Source organism: Zosterops lateralis, assembly GCF_965231275.1.
Source record: "Zosterops lateralis genome assembly, chromosome: 20".
Lineage (NCBI taxonomy): Eukaryota > Metazoa > Chordata > Aves > Passeriformes > Zosteropidae > Zosterops > Zosterops lateralis.
The window spans coordinates 9,846,767-9,869,002 of NC_139780.1; the positions used below are offsets into that span (position 1 = coordinate 9,846,767).

Sequence of the window (22,236 nt, forward strand, 5' to 3'; positions counted from 1 at the left end):
ACTGTGCTTCCAGGTCTCTGCTTTCACTCCAAGTTTCATCCACGAGATTTTCTGACAGCAGGATAAACAGGTTAAAAGGTGCCTATAAAAATGGGCTCATCAGAACCTCCTGATTCTTCTGCTTTGAGGATGCAGCTGCCTCCCACTGGCCCTTGTATGGGAATCCCAGCTCATCTTGGCCCTTTTATAGGATACTGCAGCAGAGGGAGGGAAAAAGCAGCATGAGGTCTGCCCAAAGTAACAATAAGCCACAAAATTAAAAAAGAAAATTCACATTCGTGCCCTGGATCCCAGCCAGGGGATGGAGCAATTCAGGAGATGGGTGCAGGTTCTGTGGGTCCCAGTGCAAAACTCCAAGGAAATGGCTGTGGCCAAGGTGGGAAAAGCAGGGGCCCTGCACCTCGCTCCAGGGGATGGTCCTGACAGGATTGTAAATGCCAGGAGCACTTTTCTTCCCAAGGCAAAGCAGCTGGGAAACACTACCAGCACAAAAGGTGCCCCACAGTATGTGGGATTTCCCCAGGGCTGGGCCCCACCCAGCTGCCCCTAAGGCAGCGGTGCCCCGGTTGGAGGGGTCAGAGCCTGCCCCGAGGTGTGACTGGGGACGGTAGACAGGACAGTGCAGGGACAAGAGGGCCCCGGGGGCAGCACAGCATCCCACAGAGCATCCCACAGAGTGTCCCTGGTCCCTGTGCCAGGGTACCCTGTGCCAGCCCCAAACGTGCAGCAGCTCAGGTGTCCCCAATTCCTGCTGTCCTCTGGGCTCAGCACCCCACACAGCCCCCTGTGGGCTCTCCCTGGCTGCTGGCACACTCCAATCCCTCTGCTCCATGCCCTGGCACCCTCCACCCTCCCAAACCCTCCTGATTTTGCCATTTGGAGCCACGGCTGAAGCTCCAATGTGTTCCTCATTAGGAGGGGCCGCCAGCCCAGCGCAGGAGTCTGAGCCCTGATCTCCTTTCCAGTTGGGTGTCCGTCAGCAGTCAGCACATGTACAACAAGGGCTGGGAAATTCAGCAGGGACAGAGCCACAGGGGTTTTGGTTTTTTTCCAGCCTGGGGGGATGGATAAAATGCCGTGGCTGGAGGCTGTGACGGGCAGCAGGTCCAAGGGAGGCAGCTCTGCTGTGGTTTATTTTAACAAGGGCTTTGTTGGAAGAAGTGGTGATGAAGTTAACAGCCTGCAAGCCGTAATTGGCTCACATTAAAGCAAGGAAATGATATGTTTTGTTTTCCTCTTTTTTTCTTCTTCTTTTTTTTGCTTTTAAAATCATATTAAACAGGCAAAACCCACACAGAGCCAAGGAAGGAGCAGGCAGCAGCTCTCAGGAATTTAGGGGGGAGTTTTTTTTATTCCAAGTGTAAAGAAATCCAGTCCTTGCCATCATAACTTCAAAATACCCAGCAGAAGTGGGCAAGGGAAGGGGGAGTCCAAAAAACCCAGGTTGTGGCATCACAGCAGGCACTGCTCCAAAGCCTGGCCCAGCAGCTCCAGCAGGACACAGGAAAAATAAAAGTGTATTAAAATTCTTCTTCAAATAATTTTATTTATCCTGCCACCTGCCAGCAAACACAGGGTGTCCAAAACCTCACTGGTGCCTCTGGATGTGCAGGATATTTCTTGTACTTATTCTCAAAATTCAAATTTTAGCCCCTGTGGCTGTTCCTGGGTGTGGGCTGAGCCTGGCAGTGGCAGAATCATCCTCCTAACATCACAGGTCACCATCAGCCTCTCAAGCCTTCCCCAGAGACATCCCTGCAGGGATTCCTGTGGATGTGCAGCCTTGTGCTCACCCAGCACCCAAACCCCTTCCTGGCTCAGCACCAGGGCACTGAGAGCCATCAGGATCCATGCCAGCTGGAAGCAGCCACATCCCAGCTCATCCTGCCCTGCACTGGGTTTTGTGGAAAATCCAAAAGCACAAGGGACCAGCTCTGCACAGGTGACCCCAACCACAGTACCCAGACAAGGCAGGACAGATCCAGGGGGGGCAAAGACATCCAGGGATTCCTCCCTCTTCCAGGAGCCACCACAGCCCTGGGGACATTCAGCATCCAGAAGAGTGTCCTGCCCTGACACTGCTCCCACCCAAAGCTGCCACAGATGTCACAGTGAGTGACAAACGAAGGGCTGGAAACCCAGAACCTTTCCCCACATCCCCTTTCCATCTGCTGTCCCAGTTTCACTTGTCCCCACAGCCACTGGAGTTTGCGGGTCACGGGATTTCACGTCACGTCAAAAAAAGTCCCACAAGCAGGTCAAAATATCCCACTTTTGGTACATCTCCCACCCAGCTGGGGTGCACACACATCTTCCAGCTCATCCCAGCTCCTGGGTTAGCCAGGTTGGAAATGGGACACCAAAACCATTCACTCCAAGCATGGGGAGATTAACAACTCTTCCATTTGCATGGCAACAAGGAAACCCCCCAAATTCAACCATTTTCTAACTTATAAACAACAACAACAACAACAACAACAACAACAACAACAACAACAACAACAACAACAACAAAAAAAAAAAAAAAAAAAAAAAAAAAAAAAAAAAAAAAAAACAAAAAAAAAACCACCACCAAATAGCCTCAATGGGAAATTCTAATTTTGTTTGAAAATGTCATTTCCAAATGGCACATGAGGAATCACACTCGGACCCAGCCCTGCTGACCAGCAAATATTTACCCCACAAAATTTCCACATAAACCCATCACTTTTGTCAGTGGGGCTGGACACTGGGAGCAGAGTGGGAAGGTAGGAAGGGGGAAGGCAGGAGGCACAGGGAGCACCAACCCGGCCCAGCAGGTCAGAACCACAGCAAACCCCTCTCAGATCACTGCCAGCCTCATTCTGAGGTAAGATGCAGCTTTTTCCAATGCACTCACAGCAAAGGTTGAATATTTTTTCAAAAAGTAGTTGCACCTTTTTTCCAACACATGCAGCCCATGCCAGCCTCTCTTCCCAAAACCTGCAGCACTCCATCATTCATCTCCGTGTCAGAGCAAGGAGGATCCTGTCCCACACACATTTCTCAGTCTATTAGGCAGAGTTATTCCTCTGCTCTGAGTTTGGATACTTACAAAGCCATTACCATCCCTCGCATGCACATCCATCATCAGCCCTTCAAGCTCCAGAAAGCCCCAAAAAGCTATTTTCCACTCACCATGCAGCCTGCCAGGCTCTGTTCTTCTACTCTGCGTTCCTTCATCCATCGAAAGGTGTTTCAGCAACTCCAGAATCCGACAAAACAAACAGATGGCAGCCTGAGAGGTGGTGATTTTCTCCTCTGCAGGGGGAGTGGGGTGGGGGATTCAGCCAGGGAAGAGCTGAGCTCTGTCTGCTTAGTTGGAAAAGCTAACCTGGGCTCCAGGTGCTGCTGATGCCCACAGGGAGCTGAGGGTACAGGCATTGTTTTCCAAAGCCATAGGGATTTTGGAAAGCTGTGGGAGGAGCAGCTGGAGCTGCTCCCTGAGCTGGGAGTCACCCAGTTCCACCACCCAGGGGTGTATCCAACACCAGGCCAGACCCCACCTTCACCCCATGTGTCCCCAGCAGCCACCAGGCACCCCTGCACAGCTCTGCAAACCCAGCACACACAGATTTGCAAGGAAATATTTCATCCTTGTACCTCTGCACCACCCTGATGGCTCCTCCACAGGGACCACGCTCCTCAAAATCACCCACTGAGCAGCACCATGCTCAAAACCCCACCTCTGCTCCAGCCTCAGGAGACGTGGGGGATGCAGAGAGAACCATCCCTGCCCCAGCCCAGGGCAAACCAGCCCTGGGGCTGCCCCGACCCAGCACAGACACTGAGTGTTCTTCCATCCTGACCCAGAACTCACCAGCTCAGACTCACAGCAAGATTTATGAAAGGATGTGGCCAGATGAGAGATAGAGATGGATAGCCCTGAGGAGTGACTGATTTCTCCTTTACAAGAGGGATAGAAATTAATTTATGAATTGGGTTAGCTGAGTTGCCAAGTGGCTTTGATGCCGGTGATTTTTTTGCATATGTTCGTGATCTATCTCCCAGCTGTTGGGTGGGGGGGAGGAAGGTCCTGGGGAGCTGGAGCAATGCATCACTCAGCTGAGGCAGCCAACAGCTCTCAACAAAACCAGATTGCCCTTTAATCAGCCAGGAGTTGCTCTGCTTTCCCAAAGTGGGCACCTCAGCCCTCCCCAGCTCACCCTGGAGCTGTTATTTGCTGCAGACGTGCAGGAGCCACTGCTGTGTGATGATGGCCAAGCACAGCCCACCAGAGACAAGGCTGCCCCTGGGGCTGCTTTCACCTGGCCCAGCCCTTGTCTGCTCTGGAAGGACCCACAGCAGCTCAGGGAGATCTGGAGCAAGGTGGCCGATCCTTTATTCCTTACCAAAAATGCACTTTTAGGAAAAAACAATAAAACAAAGAGCAGAGTGAAAATGTGGTGCAAGGGCCTGTGAGGGACTCTCTTCCCTTAGAGGACATTTAGGGGCAGCCCTGCCTGGGGCCTCAGCCCCAAGCCCAGAGCAGCACAGACAGCAGCTCCCCCCGAGCTGTTACAGGTGCTTGGAGGGGTTTCAAGACACAAAGTAATTTCCTGCTTGAAGCAGTTGACAAATCCGCACAGAAACTGGAGAACCCTCCATGTTTCAGGAGTGGATGCTGCAAAATCATGTAGTGGAAGGCAGCCCAAATTCATGGAGCAAAGAGCAAGCAAGGGAGGAAACTGGTGCTGCCTGTTGATGGAAAAGGAGCCCTGGGCACAGGGACCAGCTCCAGGTCTGTTGTGACCTCCCTGCTCTGGCCAACACAGAGCTGGGAATTTTTTGGATGAGTTGTCTTGCCCATCCCTCTGTCCCCCTCAATCCATGACCTTTCTTCCTACGGGGAAATCAGAGCCTCGAGTGGCTGAGTCAGCTGTAAATCCCCTGCAGGATCAGACAGGAAAGGCAGCTCGTTCTTGGTGGTTGCAGAAGGAGAACCAGTTTGCAGGGAGGGAAGACACAGCAGCTCCCAAGGGGTCACTGCAGCTCCCACGCAGGCTTGGGGGTGCAGAAACCATCCATGTGTTCCAAAAAGCACCAGGGCCCAAGGGGAATGATGGAAACAAGAGGAGCACTGCAGTAGTTTGGGGAAATAGACCTTTTGCTCATTAAATACAAGTGGCTTCAGGTTCACAGCCAGCAAGACACAGCCTGAGCCCTTTCCTACAGCACGAGTTTGGACCTTGCAGCCCCCCAGAACCAGCACAACGGTGCCCAAGGAGCCCTGTGGGATTGGGAGGATCAGGGTGAGGGGGCAAATGCACCCATGGGTGGCCTGGGGCCCACCCATTGTGGCAGAGATGCTGCTCTTTCCTTTTCCATCCTCATCACTGCCTTCATCCCCATCCCCTGCTCCTTGTGCCCACTCCATGTTCACCTCCCTCTGCTTTCCTCTCCTTCCTCTTCCCCACCTCTGTTCTACACTGAAAACCCTTCCCCAGGGTGGCTCTGGACTCTCCCACAGGTGGAATTTTCCCTCGTAAATAGAACTGGGCCAGTCAGTTCCTCAATGGCAGAGACGTGGCCTTTGCAAAGGGACGTTTCTGCTGGTGTCACAGCTCTGTGAGGACCATCCCTGCCTGCAGTGGGAGGGTTTGGTGCCCGTGGGGCTGGGCAGGGTGAAGTCTACAGGACACCCCTGTCGCCGTCACTGTCACCCCGCTGCTCTCCCTCCTCCTGCTGGTTTTCCGGCCCCCCCAGTTTCCTGCTGAGGGGCAGTCGGGTGTGAGCTGAGCCCACGAGGCACAGATTTCTCTGATTTGGCAACGCCCGGCACGGCCTGTCCCCTTTCGCTTTCAGCTGCCTCTTCCTCCCCTTCCCCTGGGCAGCCCCGGCCCCGGCACAGCCCGCGGGGCCATGGAGAGCGGGGACCGCCAGCCCCTGGTCAGGAAATGCGGCTCCTCGTACCGCACCTTCCCCGAGAGCACCGCCAGGAGGCTCGACAAGGAGTACCTGAGGTGAGGAGCAGGCTGTGGGTGCTGTGCCCCCCACCCCGAGGGCAGAGGGGACCTGGGGGAAGAGCTGTTCCATATTCCTGCCATGCCTGAGCTGCTTTGGGATCTCGTCCTGCCCGAGGCGGCTGGAGGAGCCCAGCTGGAAGCCCGATGGGTTTGTGTGACTCCTATGGGGGCATGAGGTCCTGCTGGGGCTTTGAAAGAACCTTTTCCTTGCTCCGCTGGGATGAACCGGCTGCCGACGGGTCCGTGGTGCCACCCAGCTCCAGCTTCTGCTTGTCCTGCTTTGCTGAACCCCCTGAAAACCGCCTGGCGCAGAGGGGAGCACCGGTGCAGCAGGAGCTCAGAGAAACCCCACCAGCCTGGGGCTGTGCAGGGCCATTTCTCAGGAAAATCCTTCCCTGTGTGTCACCAGAGCCCCGGCCAAGGCTGGGGGAAGCAGGGTTTGAGTTTCTGCCGGCACTAACACACCCGTGTCTCTCCCTCAGGAGCCTCCACAACAAGCGGCTCTACCTGGCCGTGTTTGCCGCCGTCCTGGGCAACTTCAGCTTCGGCTTCGCGCTGGTTTATCCCTCCCCCGTCATCCCTGCCCTGGAGGCTCATCCCAGCCCGGGCCTGAGGCTGGACCAGCACACGGCGCCCTGGTTTGGGGTGAGGAGCTGGGGAAAGGACGGGGGCAGAGCCGGAGGGTACCGGGGGGTGCCAGGCTCACACAGCCCCTCTGCACACCCCACAGTCGGTGTTCACGCTGGGAGCGGCGGCGGGCGGGCTCAGCACGATGCTGCTCAACGACTGCCTGGGCCGCAAGCTGAGCATCATGTTCTCGGCCCTGCCATCGGCGCTGGGATACGCGCTGCTGGCCGGAGCCCAGGGCCTCTGGATGCTGCTGCTGGGCCGGGTCCTGACGGGCTATGCCGGAGGAGTGACCTCCGCCTCCATCCCGGTAACGTGCCCGGGGAACGCAGGGCAGGAGGGGCCGTGGGTGAGCCGGGGGTTGTAGGGCAGGAGGGGCCGTAGTGCCCTGGATGAGCTGGGGGATGATGCGGGGGGACACCCCGCTGCTTTTGGGAGGCACCAGCAGAACCCCCGGGCTGTGCCTGGGCGGGTGGGGATGGGGAGGATGCGGCAAGACAGCAGCCGGGGATGGGGAGGGTGTACCCATTTCACAGCCCCGGCATGGAGTTGAGCCCGTTGGTGCTGAACTTCCTTGCCTGCAGGAAAGACAAGGCAGGTCCTCATCCCCTGCTCCTCCCAGCAGTTATTTCCTCCCAAACACCACCCTCGTGTTTCACACAGAGGGGAAGGCAGGAGTTGAGTAACACCAGGGCACCTCTTTCCAGTAACGGAGGCACTGGAGCACTTCTCCAGCCCTGGGAGGAGGAGGGAAGTGGTATTGCTGGCCAGGCTGTCCTCTCCTCTGGCCAGATGCAGCTGGAACCATCAGGTCCCCACCCTGAGAGGGCAATTCCCCAGCAGTCAGGGTTCCTTCTGGCCACAGGGTATGACACAGGGCAGGAGCAGTGAGTGACAAGGGGGCATTGCAGCTCTGTGAAGTGTGTGTTGTCCCTGTCCAGGTTTACATCTCGGAGATCTCCCACCCCGGGGTCAGGGGGATGTTGGGTGCCTGTCCCCAGATCATGGCAGTGCTGGGCTCCCTCGTCCTGTACGCACTGGGCAAGTATCTCCCTGGGCTCCCAAGTGCCCAGGGCACGACTGTGGGGAGGGGGGAGTTAAAATAAGCAACCTTCTCAGCAAGGGGAGAGCTTGTTCTCCTCATAGCCACCACCACAGCTGTGCTGAGGGGGCTGAACAGAGTCATTCATGCCCCTTGCCCTGGTGTGTGTGCTCTGAGGGAAGAATCCATAGCCCACATGGACCTGTGGCCATCGCTGTGCTCACAGATCCAGATCCTCACGAGGTTCTGAAGAGCAGCACATGGTGATACATCCCTGTGCATCACCTGCCAGCACCTGCCCTGGTTGTTGCACGGTCTTGCTGGATACTCTCAGATTTGCTGGAATTTCCTCATATCATTCTGCTGTAATAGGAGAGAATACATTAGAAATCTTGTTTTTTATAATTACTGTTTTTTCCTGCTGGGTTTATTAAATTAAATCATTGGGGTGCCCAGGTTGAGGCAAGGCCAGGACACCCATTGCTGAGTGTTTTCCCCCTAACTGTGCTGCTCTGGCAGGGCTGGTCCTGGACTGGCGCTGGCTGGCTGTGGCCGGGGAGGTGCCGGTGTTTGCCATGGTCCTCCTGCTCTGCTTCATGCCCAACTCGCCCCGGTTCCTGCTCTCCCAGGGCAAGGAGGAGGAGGCCCTGGGCTCCCTGTGCTGGCTGCGGGGTGAGGACACAGATTATGCCCGGGAGTACGAGCAGATCAAGGACAGTGTGAGGAAGCAGGTGAGGAAGCTCAGCACGGGGAGATGTAATGCAAAAACTGCAAAATCCATCCCCTGGGCAACTCCTGAGCCACCCTCTGGGTGTCAGGTGGTTGCTAGAGGTGTTCTGACTTTGTGTTTGTGCCTCTGTCCCCTCCAGAGCCGTCAGGTTTCCTGTGCTGAGCTCAAGGACCCCTTCCTTTACAAGCCCATCCTGATCGCGGGGGGAATGAGGTTCCTGCAGCAGCTCTCGGGGGTCACCTGCATCCTCGTGTACCTGCAGCCAATATTCAAGAAAACATCTGTCATCCTGGTGAGCCCTGGGGGTTCAGCTCCTGCTCTAGCTGCCTGGGCCTTCAGTGAGGGTTGCCCAATGCTCCCAGTTCCCTACAGACGCAAACCACTTCTTTAAAGGACCTGCCTTGCAAGAGGCTGAGGGAGGATGGGAAGCAGGACTGGCCCCACTGTCTCCCTGCTCCTCCTCTGAGCTTCAGGCTCATCATCTCCAGTCTCCTACTGGGAGAAAAGCCTTGGCCAAGTCATCAGCAGCTGTAGGGACCTCTCCCTCCCTCCAGCTCAGCTTCCCCACTGGTTTTTTGCAGAAAGCAGAGTACGATGCAGCTCTGGTTGGCCTGGTACGTCTGTCTGCAGTGGCCATCGCTGCTGTGTCCATGGATAAAGCTGGGAGGAAGATTCTCCTTTTTGTATCAGGTATGGCTCTCTCCACTTCTCCCACTCTCTTCCCAAGGGAAGCTCTTATTGAAGGATTTTCAGGAGCTCTGCAAGGGTGCAGGAGTGGGAACTTCAGCACTACAGGGCTCAGGAAGGGAGGCAAGGAGGTCTCTTTCCCTTGGTGGTGGTTCAGCTCCTCAGCAGGGGCATTCCCAGGATCTTGTCATGGACAAGATCACTCACCCATCATTCTCACTGTGCTGTTGCCTCTCTCCACAGCTGGGGTCATGTTGGTCTCCAACCTGACCATGGGGCTCTACATCTACTTTGTGCCAGCTTCTCACAACAGCACCAACATGCCCAACATGACCCTGGTGAGCTCTGCCCACCCCCCTGCTGAGCCAACAAACTACATCACCCTCATCCCCCTCCTGGCAACCATGTTCTTCATCATGGGTAAGTGCAGAGAGCATAGGGCTGGTCACCAGCCAGGGGAGGGTGTTTCTCATGCAAGGCAGGGTGATGTGGAGCAGGGAGATTAGGTTTGGAGCTGGAAGGAAGGCAGATGTCCCTGGGAAGAGCAAGAAAGGCGGCACCTGAAGTCACTTTGTGGAACGACATGAATGGGAGGGATGATGATTGCTGGGGTTGCAGGGCAGGATTGCTCAGGGCTGTTCTGCACTCCTCAGTGACCTTCAGAGCCTGAGCCCCTTCCCCTCCTCCCCTGCAGGTTACGCCATGGGCTGGGGCCCCATCACTTGGCTGTTGATGTCGGAGATCCTCCCTCTCAAAGCCCGTGGGGTGGCCTCTGGCCTCTGTGTGGTCGTGAGCTGGCTGACAGCCTTCACCCTGACCCAGTTCTTCCTCCCAGTCGTGGTGGGTACTGCCCAGGGGGTGCCCAGCAGCCCCTCCTCAGCCCCTCTCTGCACCAGCTCACAGCTGATTTCTGCCCCACTTTCCAGAACGCCTTTGGCCTCGAGGTGCCCTTCCTGTTCTTCGCTGTCATCAGTGCTGGGAACATCCTCTTCACAGGCTGCTGTGTCCCTGAAACCAAAGGCAGGTCCCTGGAGCAGATCGAGGCCTTTTTCAGGACTGGCCGGAGGTCATTCCTGAGGTAGGAGCTGCCCTTGCCCAGGCTGGAGGGCAAAGCAAACTTGTGCTGCTGGAAGTGGAGGCTGGAGCTCTGTGTGGGAGAGGAAAGGGCAGCAATGATCATCTTGCTCTGACTGTAGAAGTTGCCAGCTGGAACTTTCCCTTCTCTTCCTGTCACCCAACACTACCTGCTGCTCTCTGTCAATCCTTGGGATGGGAGCAGGTCACCGGGGCCAGGCTGCAGATAAAGGTGTCCTGGAAGTGTAAAGGTGTGGCTGTGGACAGGAGACCATGGCTGTCCTTTGCTCAGCAGCCTGAGAGCCTGGGGGCTTGGCTGGAGCTGAGTTTACAGCTGGAGCCGTTCTGGCAAAAGCTCATCGTGTAGCTGCAGGAATAAAACAGTTTTGCCTCCAACTGCAAGACATGGCCTTGATTTGCAGAGAAGGGAGGGATGGGAGAGGCAGAGCAGGACTGTGACAAGGGGACCACAGCAGCCTGCAGCTCCCCAGAGGAGTCTCAGGCACTCAAGGACCGTGAAAGAGGCAGAGCCAAATCTTTTGTATAAAAAGCTGCCACGTTTTATTGCTCTAAAAACACACATTACACTAGAAGCCTAATGAACAAGACCAAATACAGTTCACAAAGAAAACCCAGGACAAAAGAATGGGAACAGACAAAACATTCAGCTGTAGTGCAAGTGATTCCCTGTGGGAAAGACACAGTGAGTACTGACAACACTTTGTGCTGGGCTGGGTCCTTCCCACCGTGGAGTTTGACCCACCCACAAAGAGGGAGGTGGATGTGCCTCCACCCCCATCACTTTGAGATTTCAACTGCATAGTTAGTAGCAAATCAGTCTTACCCCTTTCCTATGTGTCCTGCAAGATTAGGAACTTTTTTATAATTATTGTTTAGAGCTAACCCGAGGTAAAACACGGCTGCAGGAAGTGGTTATGGCTGTGAGGAACAAATGGCCTTGTTCAGCCCAGCCTGACTTCTCCCAGAAGGGCAGAAGCACAAAGGCTGAGCTGGGACATGAAGTGCCCAAGCTCCTGAAATGCACTTGACACCCCGAGGGCCATTCCTGGGACATTCAGCCTGCTGTCACAAGGAAGCAGGGGGTAAAACAGCATGTTTGAACCAGCCCTCCAGATGTGCCAGCTGCCATTTTGATCTCCTGCAGCAGGAGATGAGAAATCACCTAAGAGAAGATGTGCTTTATCACAGCATTAATTTAAAACAGCCTAGGACAGAGGGAGAGTGGTGGGCCAAAATAAAAAACACAGAAAACATTCAGCATTACACCTACCCTTTGCTACTGAGACCCTTTTCCAGAAAGATGTTCAGCCCTGGCTGGAACACAACTTTTTCTAAGCATGGCCTGACTACGAGAGGTCTCAAGAGCCTCTGGTTTCCACTGACCTTCTGAAGATCAGGATTTCTGGCAGCCCTGTGCTCAAGCATTCTCTTTCTCACATGGCTACGGACCAGGTCTTGATATCTTCACTTCAGTGAAACCCTTCCCTGAAGAGTGGATTTTTTTTCCTGAGGAAAAAAATGACAGAGATGAATTGAGCTTCTCAGGGCTCAGCCTAAGGAGGAAATGCCCCACTAGGAAATGAGGTTGGACTCTTCAGCTCCTGAGAGAACCTCACCGGAGGAGCATTTTCTGAGTGACCTCCTTTCTTCAGCACAGCAAGTCCCAGGGCTTCTGCTACAACGTTTGGAATCTGAGAAATCACAGTGGCTCTTTCCAGAGGTAGAATGGTGTTTTTATTCACACATAGAGAATCAATGGGTGTTACAAAAGCAGCTCCTGCCCAGGGCAGTGAGCTCTGCTCTGCTCTTGGTGCCCCAGGGGACACAGAGCTGCCATGCACGAGTGGCAGAGGCACAGGAGAGTGGCACAGTGCATAAATGCTGCCCTGGTGACTGCTGTGTGACAGGCCACTGCTCCCCAGGGGTCTTTCCACTCTCAGTGCAAACAATTCAATGCTCTCAGTGCACCCACCCCTGAGCCCTCACATCATCTCCTTTGCAAGGCCTGGAGAGCAGAGCCACCTCCACAGAGCCCCTGTGGATCAGCCACCCGGCCTGGATGCCCTCAGCAGGGGTTGGGTTGAGCCTGTGAAACCTCCAGAGCAGGGTTTGAACTTCATTTGTCCTTGCACAGCTCCAAGCACCCCGAGGGTGCCTCTAAACACAACTAACAACCACCATGCACTGGTGTGTAACTACTGTGATGCTACTACTCTAAAGCTCCTTCCTATCTCCACCACTTGGAGGTGAGACCATCCACTGACTGTCCCTGCAGCTCTCACAAGCCACAGGAACTGTCACCAAGCCTGTCTGCAGTGATGGCAGTGCCTGGCTTGGCTCCAAATCTGCACCAGACAGCCAAAATTCCCAAGGATTCCCACTGCAGACAGGCCCCTGTAGGAGTAACCACCCTTGGAGCACAGATCTGAGACACCTCCACTTGTGACAGGCACAGACACTTCAAGCACTGTGGCCAAAGGCTCCAGCTCAGCTCTTTCAGGGGAGTCCCTGAGGCCCATTTTCAGCTCAGGGCAGAGCTTTGCCACCCACTCATGGTGGCAGATGGATGCAGGCTTTTCCCAGGGTCACAGATCCTGCTGCCACAAAACTGTGACAGCATTGCTGGGACTCCTGCCTCGGTGCCAGGGGAGCAGAGTGGGCCCTGCCCATGCCAAGGAGCCCTGGAGCAGCACACACCTGCCCCAGCCCCAGCGACCATGGCAGGAGGAGGGACAGATGAGGCCAGTGAGGGTCCCACCAGTTCTGTGCCTCCTCAGAGCACCCTGGAGGTCTCAGCCCTTGAACTGTGCTTTGCCTTTCACCTCCTGACACTAAAGCTACTGCAGAACTACTCACAGAGCAAAGCCGGCACTACCAGAGACATTGACATGCATCAGTCTGCAACATTCCTCTACTAAACACTACAGAACTCCCCACACCCCCCTGAAATCAAAGCAGGTGCTCATTCCTGAGGCAGGACTCTGCCCTTGCACCACCCAGAGGTAATTCCCGTCGGAGTATCCCACATTCCTGCTGCAATATCCATCCCTGCAGCATCCATCCCATGCATTGCATTCAGCACCAGGCATCAGCCAAGGGCGGGGGGCTCCAAACCAGCACAGCTTTTATGGAAAAAAAACTGCCTTTATGGAAAAAAATAACCCAGGCTGGTGGTGCCTGCTCTGCAGCCCAGACAAGGGGTGTTGGAGCAATCCCAGTTCAAAGGCAGGGGGGAAAAGGGGCTTTGCACGCAGAGGGTGCCCACATCCAGCTGCAGGAATTCCTCTGGTGGGAATCCTCACAGCTCCTGAGCTGCAGGGAAGAAGCAGCAGCTCACAGGAGCCAGCAGCTTGAGGAAGGGCAGGGTGTAAGGAGACTTTTCAGCATGGACAGATCCCTCTGACAGACAGCACTCAGCCTCCAGCAGCATTTCTCAGACCACAGCACGACCCCGCTGTACCCAAGCATTCAAATGGGGACACAAAGTGCTGGTGGCTGTCCCAATCCAGCACTTAGAGCTCAGTTTTCCTCCCTTCTCTCTCCCAGAAGAGGGGGAAAACACAGTTTGTGGCCCAGAACAAGACAAGGGGGTCAAAGGACAACACACTTTTTTTCAAGAGTCTGAGAAACACTGTGAAGGTTGAGATTGGATTTTGCAGCAACCAGGCTTGTCCCTGGGTTCAGAGACACCTGGTGAAATGAGGCAGCCCTGTGAAGGACAGGAAACAGAGCACTCATTTCTCCTGTATCCAGAGAAAATTAGTCCCATCAAAATACTTAAATAACTAGAAATAAATTATTCCCCTTTTTCCTAATCAAAACACAAAGCAACCATAAAAAAAAATCAAATAAATTAAAACCCCCAGGACAAACAGTGATGAGAAGAGGGGGATCTAGACTTAGTGAGCAGTTTTGTACTGCATGGTACAAAGCAAACAGAAAATACAATGTGAAAACCACAGAAAGAGCCTGGAACAGCAAAGTAAAACATCCCAGGTGTCCACACTGGAATGGTGCAGCCTCCCCTCTGCTTGCACAGGGAGGATGTGCCACCTTCCCATACAAAACCAGCTCAGGATTGATCCAAAAAAACACAACCCCAAAGACAAAGGCTGTACCAGGCAAGCAAAGAGCAGGTCCCTTCACAGAGGGATGCAGGGAGGTAACAGAGCAGAGTTCCAGGCTCACAAGGCAAGAATGCTCTTGCACATCAGTGACCCTCACACCAGCCAAAAATCCCACGTGGCTCAAGAAACAACATCCTTTTCAGCTGAGGTACAGCAAATATTGTTTCCCTTCTGCTCCAGTAAAAGAGTGAAGCTTAAGAAAAGTGCCCTTATTAAGACAAAGTAATTAATTCTTATAATTTAAGTAAATTGCAGCAACTGCCTGCAGCTGTATCCAGAGGAAGCAGGGACTGTGCTTTGAGGGTCCCAGGATCTGCCCAGCAGCTCTGGCAGCTCCCCTGCAGAGATGGATTTTATTTTCAGATGGGTTTTTGCTGGAAGTCCTTTCCCGTGCAGCAATGCCTCCAGTGCCTGGTCCCCTCATTAAAATAGTGGAAGTAGACCAAGCTTAAGCACCAGGGGGTTTTGCAAACCCTGGGTTAGGGGTTGTACCTGGGAAGGGCCATCCCAAGGAATGTTCCTGAATACATGGAACCTGCACTGGCAGGTCCTCTGTCCCTCCTCACCCATCCAGAGGGCAGTCCCAAAAAACAAAAGGCTGGGAAAGCAGCACTGAGAGAGCCAGCACCTCTGGAGCAAAAGGAAAAAGAAAAGAAAAATTTAAAAAGAGGGGCACTGTGAGATATTGGGCTGAAGGTTGAAGAGAGAAGGAGCGACGTGCTGAGGTCTGGCTGCTGGTGTGAGGAGAGGACACAGCCTGCCCCAGCCCCTGAGATTTCCAGTCGCTGCAGCATCCAGGGAAATCATGGTGTGGCAGAGAGTGGAGAGGACAGAGGGAAGGGCAGAGTGGATTCCCACATCTTCACCATCTCAGTGTCCAGGAGATGCCACCCTGAGCTCGTGTCCTTCAGAGAGCCTGTCCCTCCAGGGTCCCCGTGAGCTTCTCTTCATCCATCTGCTTCTGCTGCTGGTGGATCCTGGCGTAGGAAATGGCATCTCCCCTGTGGAGAGAAGGGATAGCGTGGTGGGGATGGCAGAGACTGTCCCAGCTGGGGCCTGGCTCTCTGTGCCAAGGGATTCCAGGAGGGAAACTTGCTGGCTCTCTCCAACCCCCAAAGCTGCCTCTGTCCCACAGCTGGGCCCATCCACCCAACAGCTGCAGAAAAGAGGAGTGGCACCCTCAGGACAGCCTGGTCTGGACTCCCAAAATCTCAGAGCTCCAGCAACCCCTGGGACCTCCCTTCCCAGGGCACTGACATGAGCGCAGTTTCCTCTGGCCATATTTACCCCTCAGCACAGTTTGTGCAAGAGCAAAGCAGAGCCTTAGGGAGGAAAATGGAGCTCCATCTCTCCTTTCCCTGCCCTCCACAAGCAGCTGGACCCCTCTTACTTCTTCCCGAGGGCGGACAGTCCGTAAAGCACGCCGGTGGCGAAGGCGATGGCGTTGCCGAAGAGTGTGGTCAGCGTCAGGCTGAGCATGACGGGGAACACAGCCATCCTGCAGGGACAGGGGCAGCCCTCAGTGCCTGGCCCTGCTCCCCACGGCCTGCAGGGGTGTTCCCCTCCCCGGGGTGTGCCCCAGGCAGCCCCCCAGGACCCTGCTCACCCGCAGTAGAAGGCTGCTTTCTGCCAGGCTCGCAGCTGGTCGGCCCTGGCGGAAACGGCGTTGGCGAACTCGATGAACTGGCAGCAGAAAGGGGCCTCGCACAGGAACAGGACGAAGGCGTTGAGCCTCCAGAGAGAGCAAACCAGGGTTAATCCTGTGTCTTAGTACCCAGAGTGGGGCTCAGCCATGCCCCCCCAGTCCTAAAGAGAGCAGACACTCCATGCAGGTGAAGAGAATGGTGAGGCTGGGTATTGCCATAATACTAAGCCTTCTGATGATAGTTTACATACTTTCCTTCAAAGTCCCTCAAAACAATGTATATTGTTTTCATTCTTCTCAGTGATGGACTTCTGTATTGACCACTGGAGTCAGAGAGGTGTTCCTCTCAATGAACAATCCTTGACCAAATCCCAAATACTATATAAACCCTAAATGATAATAAACTGCCTTCTTTTCCCTGCTTCTACTGGACGGGTGAGAGTGGTTCTTTTTGTGTCCATAATTGCAACACTGGGCCCCGCTCTGCTCCTCCCCTACTTCTTGATAATTTCCAAGCTCTGCTGCCCCAGACTTATTTTGGACAAGGGTATCTCAGTATTTACCTAAAAAATGTATGGAGAAATAATATAAATAGAATAAACCCAACATCTCAACCTGCCTGATGGAATAAGATCTGGCAGTTCCCAGAGCCTGATGGATGTTTCACTCCCATCCACTGCCCAAGCAGGGCAGCTTTGCCCCCCTCAGTGGGATCTGGTTAACAACACCTCCCTCCCAGCAGGAAAAGGAAAAGAAACCCTGCTCACATCATCCACACGCCGGCAGCGATGTTCAGGGGGTTGATGGTGACACAGTTCCAGAGACCAGCACAGGCACAGGCTGGAAAGAAAGAGGTTTTCAGTGACCATCGTGACCAGCCCTGTATGCCCTTGGCCAGCAGCTGTGGGCACTACAGGGCAGCACAGGATGGTAGGTGGAAAGGTGGCCCAAAAGGAGCCTGGAGTGCAGGGAAGAGCCTTCCTCTGGTATCCTTTTGCTCTGAGTGCTGTTCCAACAATTATTTCCCTTGTGTAAAACAACATTTGCTTCCACATGGAGTCCAGGATTATTTCCCTTGTGTAAAACATTTGCTTCCACATGGAGTCCAGGACGTGCAACCGGATTTTGTGTACCAAGGAATTACTGCTGCTCTGTCCCAAGGTAAACAAGCAGTGCCAGCAGGTTCCACCTCTGAGCAGCACAGGGCAAGTTCAGCAAAAACATGACTTGCACACAGGCAAATAATAAAGACAGCAGAGGTGAACCCAGCCCCTGCTACCCACTGCTGGTTCTGTGCAGCTTCACCAGAGACGGGCAGAAAAGAGCCAAATTTGGGTCTCCATTAATGCAAAAGTGAATAAAGCCCAAAACAAGCCCAGTGCTCCTGGCTCTGTAAATCAGGGAGAGGAACCAGGCAGCAGCGACCCAGCTGAGCTGCATCCACCTCCTTGCTGCCTCATTAAACTTGCAGAGTGTTCCTGGCACCTGATATGGCCCCTTCCCTCTGCCAATGCCAGAGCCAGCATCGGGAACTCGAGCCCAGGTGGGAGGGCAAGAGACACATGCTCAGCAAACAACATCACACTGCAAAACTCCAGCTAAAATTAATGCTACAGCCTCTAAAGGCTGTCTTGGGCATGATGGAGAGCAGCAGTGTCCCTCTCTGAGGATGAGACCAGCCCTGGATTGAGGATTTTGGGTGTCTGCTGAAGGAATCCCTTGGCAGAGCTGCTGTGAACAGCCTCGACCTTCAAACACCTGGCACAGGCTTGCCAGGTTTCTTTTAAGCAGGTGCTGCTGAATCCTCAAAGTTCCTTTAAAAATAGTTATCCTTGTGTACCAGGCTGGGAAGCAGAATTGCAGGCAGTGACAGGACAGATTGAAGGTCATCCCACGAGCAAATGACCTCCTGGTCTTAGGAAACACCAAAAAAACCATTATTTTTTTAACACTTCCTGGAACTAATCCCACAGGAGCCAAAATCTTTTGGAGAGTCCTGCAAGAACAAGATCAGCAAGCAGAGGGGATATGCCAGAGCATGTGGTAATATCTGTGCTCCAAGGGCACTTCCCATCCCCCCATCCCACAGGGACCAGTGTCAGTGTCCCCACACTGCAGGGGAAACTGAGGCACAGGGATGGGATGATCTGTTCATGGTCACACAAGCAAACAGTTGGAGAGGAGCAATGGTGAGCAGGATTCCTGGGAACCTGGCAGCATGAACAGCAGGGCACAAAAGAGGGAGTTGTAATTCCCTGTGAACACCAAACCCTTGGATGCTGATGGAAGAGGACCTTGGAGGAAACACCCCAGTCTTGTGGCATTCATTGTCCCCCAGGAAAGGACATTCCTGACAATAATGCTGAATGACTTTCTGGCACTTTATAATTAGCAGAGCAGACAAAACCTCTCAACTATCCCCCAAACACAGCCAGGGCTGGGGCAGGGCCCTGCCTTGCTGAGCAGGGTAGCAGAGCACAGAGGCCTGGGCAGCTCCCAGCAGGTCTCCACCACACAACAAACCAAGGGAAACAGAATGTTCTTTCCCAAACAACGTTTGTTTTTTTTTGTTTTTTTGTGTTGTTTTTTTTTTTTCTCCTAATCAAACCAACCAGGGGTTGTTTTGGCAGGTTTCTGGTTTGGTTTTGTCCCCAAACACTCCAAAAGAACCCTGCAGCACCGTGTCCCTGCAGCAGTCCTGGCTCAGCAGCCACCCCAGTTGCCAGAGGACTGATGACCCAGGAAGCAGAGCTGAGCAAGCCCCACGTCAGCAGGAGCACAGAGCAGCAGGAAAGGAGTCAAAGGTTTGGGATCACAGGAGCACTGACCCCAGAACTGCTGCCAACAGCCACAGAGACACAGACTGGGTGACCTTGGGTCTCCTTTGCAAGGCTGCCTGTCCCACAGCAGCCTGGTACACCCTTGTCTCACCAGGGCAGGAGCTGATTCCACCCCTGCCAAGCCAGAGATTTCTTTTTAAAATATTTTCGTTTCAAACAGAGGCCTCACAACAGGGTTAAAATGCAGACAATGCTCAGTGGCACGTAAGCTATGGGAGACAGACAGTTCTGCCATTTGTTTAACTGCTGTCCCATCTCGAGTCCCTGAGGAAGCACAAATAACTGGGAGCTTAAAATGAGGGGGGAAAGACACCCTTCCCTACAAAGGCTCTATTCATTTCCAGCAGCTGGTCACTGTCCTCAACACAAGCCTATTTTTGCTCCTAGAGCGTTTTACAAAAGCCACAGACTCTCCACATCCCATTACAAACAGGAACACAAGGGAGAGAAGGGACTTGGCCAAGGTCACCAAGCCAGCGTGAGCAGGAGCCAGAAATGGATCCTGAACCTTGTCTGTCTGGTTCTTGCTCCAGCCCTTGGATTTTTCTGGCTGAAGCAAGTTGTGGTGCAGGTGTTTGCATGTGGCAGATGTTGTCTGCTGGTCTCACCTCCACTAACGAAGTTTCTCTTCCTTTCTGAGGGAATTTTTCCTTCTGTAGGAAATAACCCAGCCCTGTAGCAGCATTACAATCCAGTTGCTCACAATCCTTACAAATTAGTTCTGTTCTTTCACAGTGAGCTCTGAGAACAGCAGAAAACTCCAGCCCTGCTGCTTTATTCATCACTTCTTCTCCAAACCCACCTTCAACAAGGTGATGCTGAACAAGCAGCACTTTGAAGAGGAATGTTGGCAGCACTGGGCACTGGTTGTTTTTTCCACAATCCCCCTTTTCCCTGTTCATAAGGAGAGTTTGTGCCTCGTTCTCTGTCTGATAAAGAGACAGTCAGGGCTCCAGAGCCAGCTGTCACTCCCCAAATCTTTGGCAAACCCTGTTAAGAACCTGGCTCTTCTTCCAAAAGCTTCTCCCAGACTCACCCAAAGACATAAAACTCTCCTCTTTCCTGTAAAAACAAGCCACGAGGTCGCAGAGCCGTGAACAAAAGGTTGGGAAAATAATCCAAGTACAATTCAGCTGCTCTGAAACACGAGGACAGAGAGGGGGAAAAAGAAGAAATTTGCACTTTCAAGCCACTCAAGAACTGCTGTAGCATGAGGCTGGCAGTGCCACCAGCTCCCCACCTTCCATCCACATCACCCTGAGCTCTGCACGGCATAAAACTGCAGGAAAAGCACTGGGGCTCACACAGCCCGTGGGAAAGATGCTGCTGCTCTGAACTCCCACCTGGGACCTGCTGCACAGACACTTCCCAGCTGGTTCTCCTGGCTGCTGGCTGGGCCAGGAGCGTGGGGGCCTCCAGGAGGGCACGGCGAGGCTGGGGAGTTCTGGCCCTGGAAAAGAGTCCCACCAAACCCTGCCCCACCAAACCCTGTCACATCAAACCCTGCCCCACCAAACCCTGCCCCACCAAACCCTGTCACACCTCCAGAATTTCAGCACCTGGCACACGAAGCAGTGAGAGCAGCACGTTTTACCAGCCTGCCTAAAAAGGGTTTTCAGGAGGCTGCCTAGTGATACCACTGCAAATGTCAGCTCCAAAAACACCATGGGGTTGTGCAGCCCAGACTCAAGGCAAAAGGCAGGTATGGGAAAGGCAGGGGGAGAGGGTGATCAGACACAAAGCTCCAGCTGATGGAATAAATCAGGGCTGACTGTGCTGGCTGAGAAACCCTCTTGTTTAACTTGAAGTCATGGACCTGAAGCAGAAGAAATTCTCCATCCTGTGCTCTGCAGGAGCTCAGACTAAGCGGTCATAACAGTCCCTCCTGCTTTTAAGAGCTATTAATCTCTCCACAGAATGTAGCAAAACAGCACTCCAGGACAGGCTGATTTCTGGCAAAGTTGCTGAGACTCTTTCCCTGGGAAAATTTTTTTCAGCAGCAGGTAATTCCGAGCTCAGCCAACTCACTCTGCGTCTGCAGCTCCGTTCTCTGTGTCCTACCAAACCCCTTAAAAACACACAGCACAAACCAAAACCATTCTTCACCTTCAGTAAAACCCACAGGCAGGCCTTCTGCAATCAGCAATGGGAGCAATGGGAAATATGTTCTGACAGTGAGAATGGGGGGGGGGAGGGGGGAAATAAGTTGCAGGAACATATAAACACTCAAAAGTCAAATAGGATAAACCAAACCCTGTGGCCACTCTTCCAGCCCTGTACTGACCCCCCCTGAGCCTGGTGCTCATAGTAAAATCATCTAATTTGCCTGCCCACAGCCCTCTTGCAGCCCCAGGGGCTCAGCTGCTGCTCCCATCACTGCCAGGGAGTGCCACATCCGAGAAGAAACTCGGGGATTTGCAGATTGCCCCGTGACGTGCCGGGTGCCAAAGTTCAGCAGGCTGGGTGAGCACACAGAGCACATTCCCTGTGGGCAGCTGGATCCACCCTGCTGCAGGCACGGCCAGCGCTCTCCCTCCTGCCCCAAACACAACAAACCAGTGCCCAGAGCTGGCACCAACCCATCCCCCAAAACCCTCCACGGCTCAGCCCTCCCTACGCCAACACTACCCTCAGGGAGGTGTGGGGACCCCGAGAGGAGCCGTGACATGCAGGAGGGGGCAGGCAGAGGGAAGGGGATACTCACACATGCCCCCGATGACCCCGGCGATCCTGCAGAGCCACCTGTACCACCAGGTCATGCCCTCATCGGCGGAGGCGGCCGCTGCCTCGGGGGCTGCTGCTGCTGGGAACTGCTCATCCTGCGAGCTCATCCTCCCCCTCCTGCCAGGGTCAGCGCCCTGCTGCCCACCTGAGCCCCCAGGTGTCACCCCCTCCTCCGGCCAGCCCAGGGGACGGCCCCTAAAGCCAGGCCTGGCAGTGTCCCCGTGTCCCCATGCAGGGCTGGCTCCCCCAGGGCTGACAATGGAGGGTGGTGTGGCTGCAGAGCGATGCCAGCAGGGCCTGGAGCTGCTCCACTGCTGGCTCGAGCTGCATTGTGGGTCCCCCCCGGCAGCAGGCAGGGCTTTGCCTTTGATGTCACTTGCATTAAAAGGCTGTGGGCAGAGCTCTGCCGCTCGCACTCATCAGCGCAGGCACAGCCGCGCACCTCGGGACAGCTCTGGGTGCCCCCGGGGATGACTGGGGTGTTGTCATCCAGGCAAGGCAGTGTTTGCTTTTCCAGAAAGGGAAACAGGAATCCTCCTCACGATGACGGGAATGGAGCGCTTGTTGCAAAATTCTGCTCGCCAGATAAGAGGGTTGAACTCCCCTTATCTGACTGGAATTGGGTTTTCTCCCTGGAAATGGGAGTAAAAGTAGCACTTTGCAAGTAGATGCCCCAGCTGGCAACCTGGTGGTGTCCAAGTGGGACAGGGGAACACCCTGAACTCTCCTAAAGTG

General features: G+C 54.2%; 2 protein-coding genes across 3 annotated transcripts; one reads left to right on the forward strand and one right to left on the reverse strand.

Annotated features, from left to right (window-relative positions):
• Nucleotides 1–5,830: 5,830 nt before the first annotated feature.
• SLC2A6 (solute carrier family 2 member 6) lies at nucleotides 5,831–10,520 on the forward strand. Its single transcript, XM_083875977.1, has 10 exons — nucleotides 5,831–5,981; nucleotides 6,467–6,629; nucleotides 6,715–6,921; nucleotides 7,553–7,652; nucleotides 8,173–8,384; nucleotides 8,523–8,675; nucleotides 8,965–9,073; nucleotides 9,314–9,490; nucleotides 9,765–9,910; nucleotides 9,997–10,520. The coding sequence occupies exons 1-10, from the start codon at nucleotides 5,881–5,883 to the stop codon at nucleotides 10,150–10,152; spliced, it is 1,524 nt and encodes a 507-aa protein (XP_083732103.1). The 5' UTR covers nucleotides 5,831–5,880; the 3' UTR covers nucleotides 10,153–10,520.
• A 181-nt stretch (nucleotides 10,521–10,701) lies between these two features.
• Nucleotides 10,702–21,920, reverse strand: CACFD1 (calcium channel flower domain containing 1). Of its 2 annotated transcripts, XM_083875708.1 has the most exons (7): nucleotides 21,482–21,503; nucleotides 19,814–19,915; nucleotides 18,766–18,891; nucleotides 16,705–16,777; nucleotides 15,899–16,024; nucleotides 15,683–15,790; nucleotides 10,702–15,293 (listed from the first exon to the last, which is right to left on the reverse strand). In XM_083875708.1, the coding sequence occupies exons 2-7, from the start codon at nucleotides 19,821–19,823 to the stop codon at nucleotides 15,200–15,202; spliced, it is 537 nt and encodes a 178-aa protein (XP_083731834.1). In that variant the 5' UTR covers nucleotides 19,824–19,915; nucleotides 21,482–21,503; the 3' UTR covers nucleotides 10,702–15,199. The 2 variants fall into 2 exon arrangements, with proteins under 2 accessions (XP_083731834.1, XP_083731835.1); XM_083875709.1 differs by lacking the exons at nucleotides 18,766–18,891; nucleotides 19,814–19,915 and having other exon boundaries at nucleotides 21,482–21,920.
• Between the last annotated feature and the right edge of the window lie 316 nt (nucleotides 21,921–22,236).

Coding starts and splice junctions, on each gene's coding strand:
- CACFD1 (XM_083875708.1), bottom strand. Junction 16,778..18,765: donor CTGTTGGCAGCAGTTCTGGG/GTCAGTGCTCCT, acceptor CTTTCTTTCCAG/CCTGTGCCTGTGCTGGTCTC. Junction 15,791..15,898: donor AAAGCAGCCTTCTACTGCGG/GTGAGCAGGGTC, acceptor CTGTCCCTGCAG/GATGGCTGTGTTCCCCGTCA.
- SLC2A6 (XM_083875977.1), top strand. CDS start 5,881: ATGGAGAGCGGGGACCGCCAGCCCCTGGTCAGGAAATGCGGCTCCTCG. Junction 5,982..6,466: donor CTCGACAAGGAGTACCTGAG/GTGAGGAGCAGG, acceptor TCTCTCCCTCAG/GAGCCTCCACAACAAGCGGC. Junction 9,911..9,996: donor AGTTCTTCCTCCCAGTCGTG/GTGGGTACTGCC, acceptor CCCACTTTCCAG/AACGCCTTTGGCCTCGAGGT.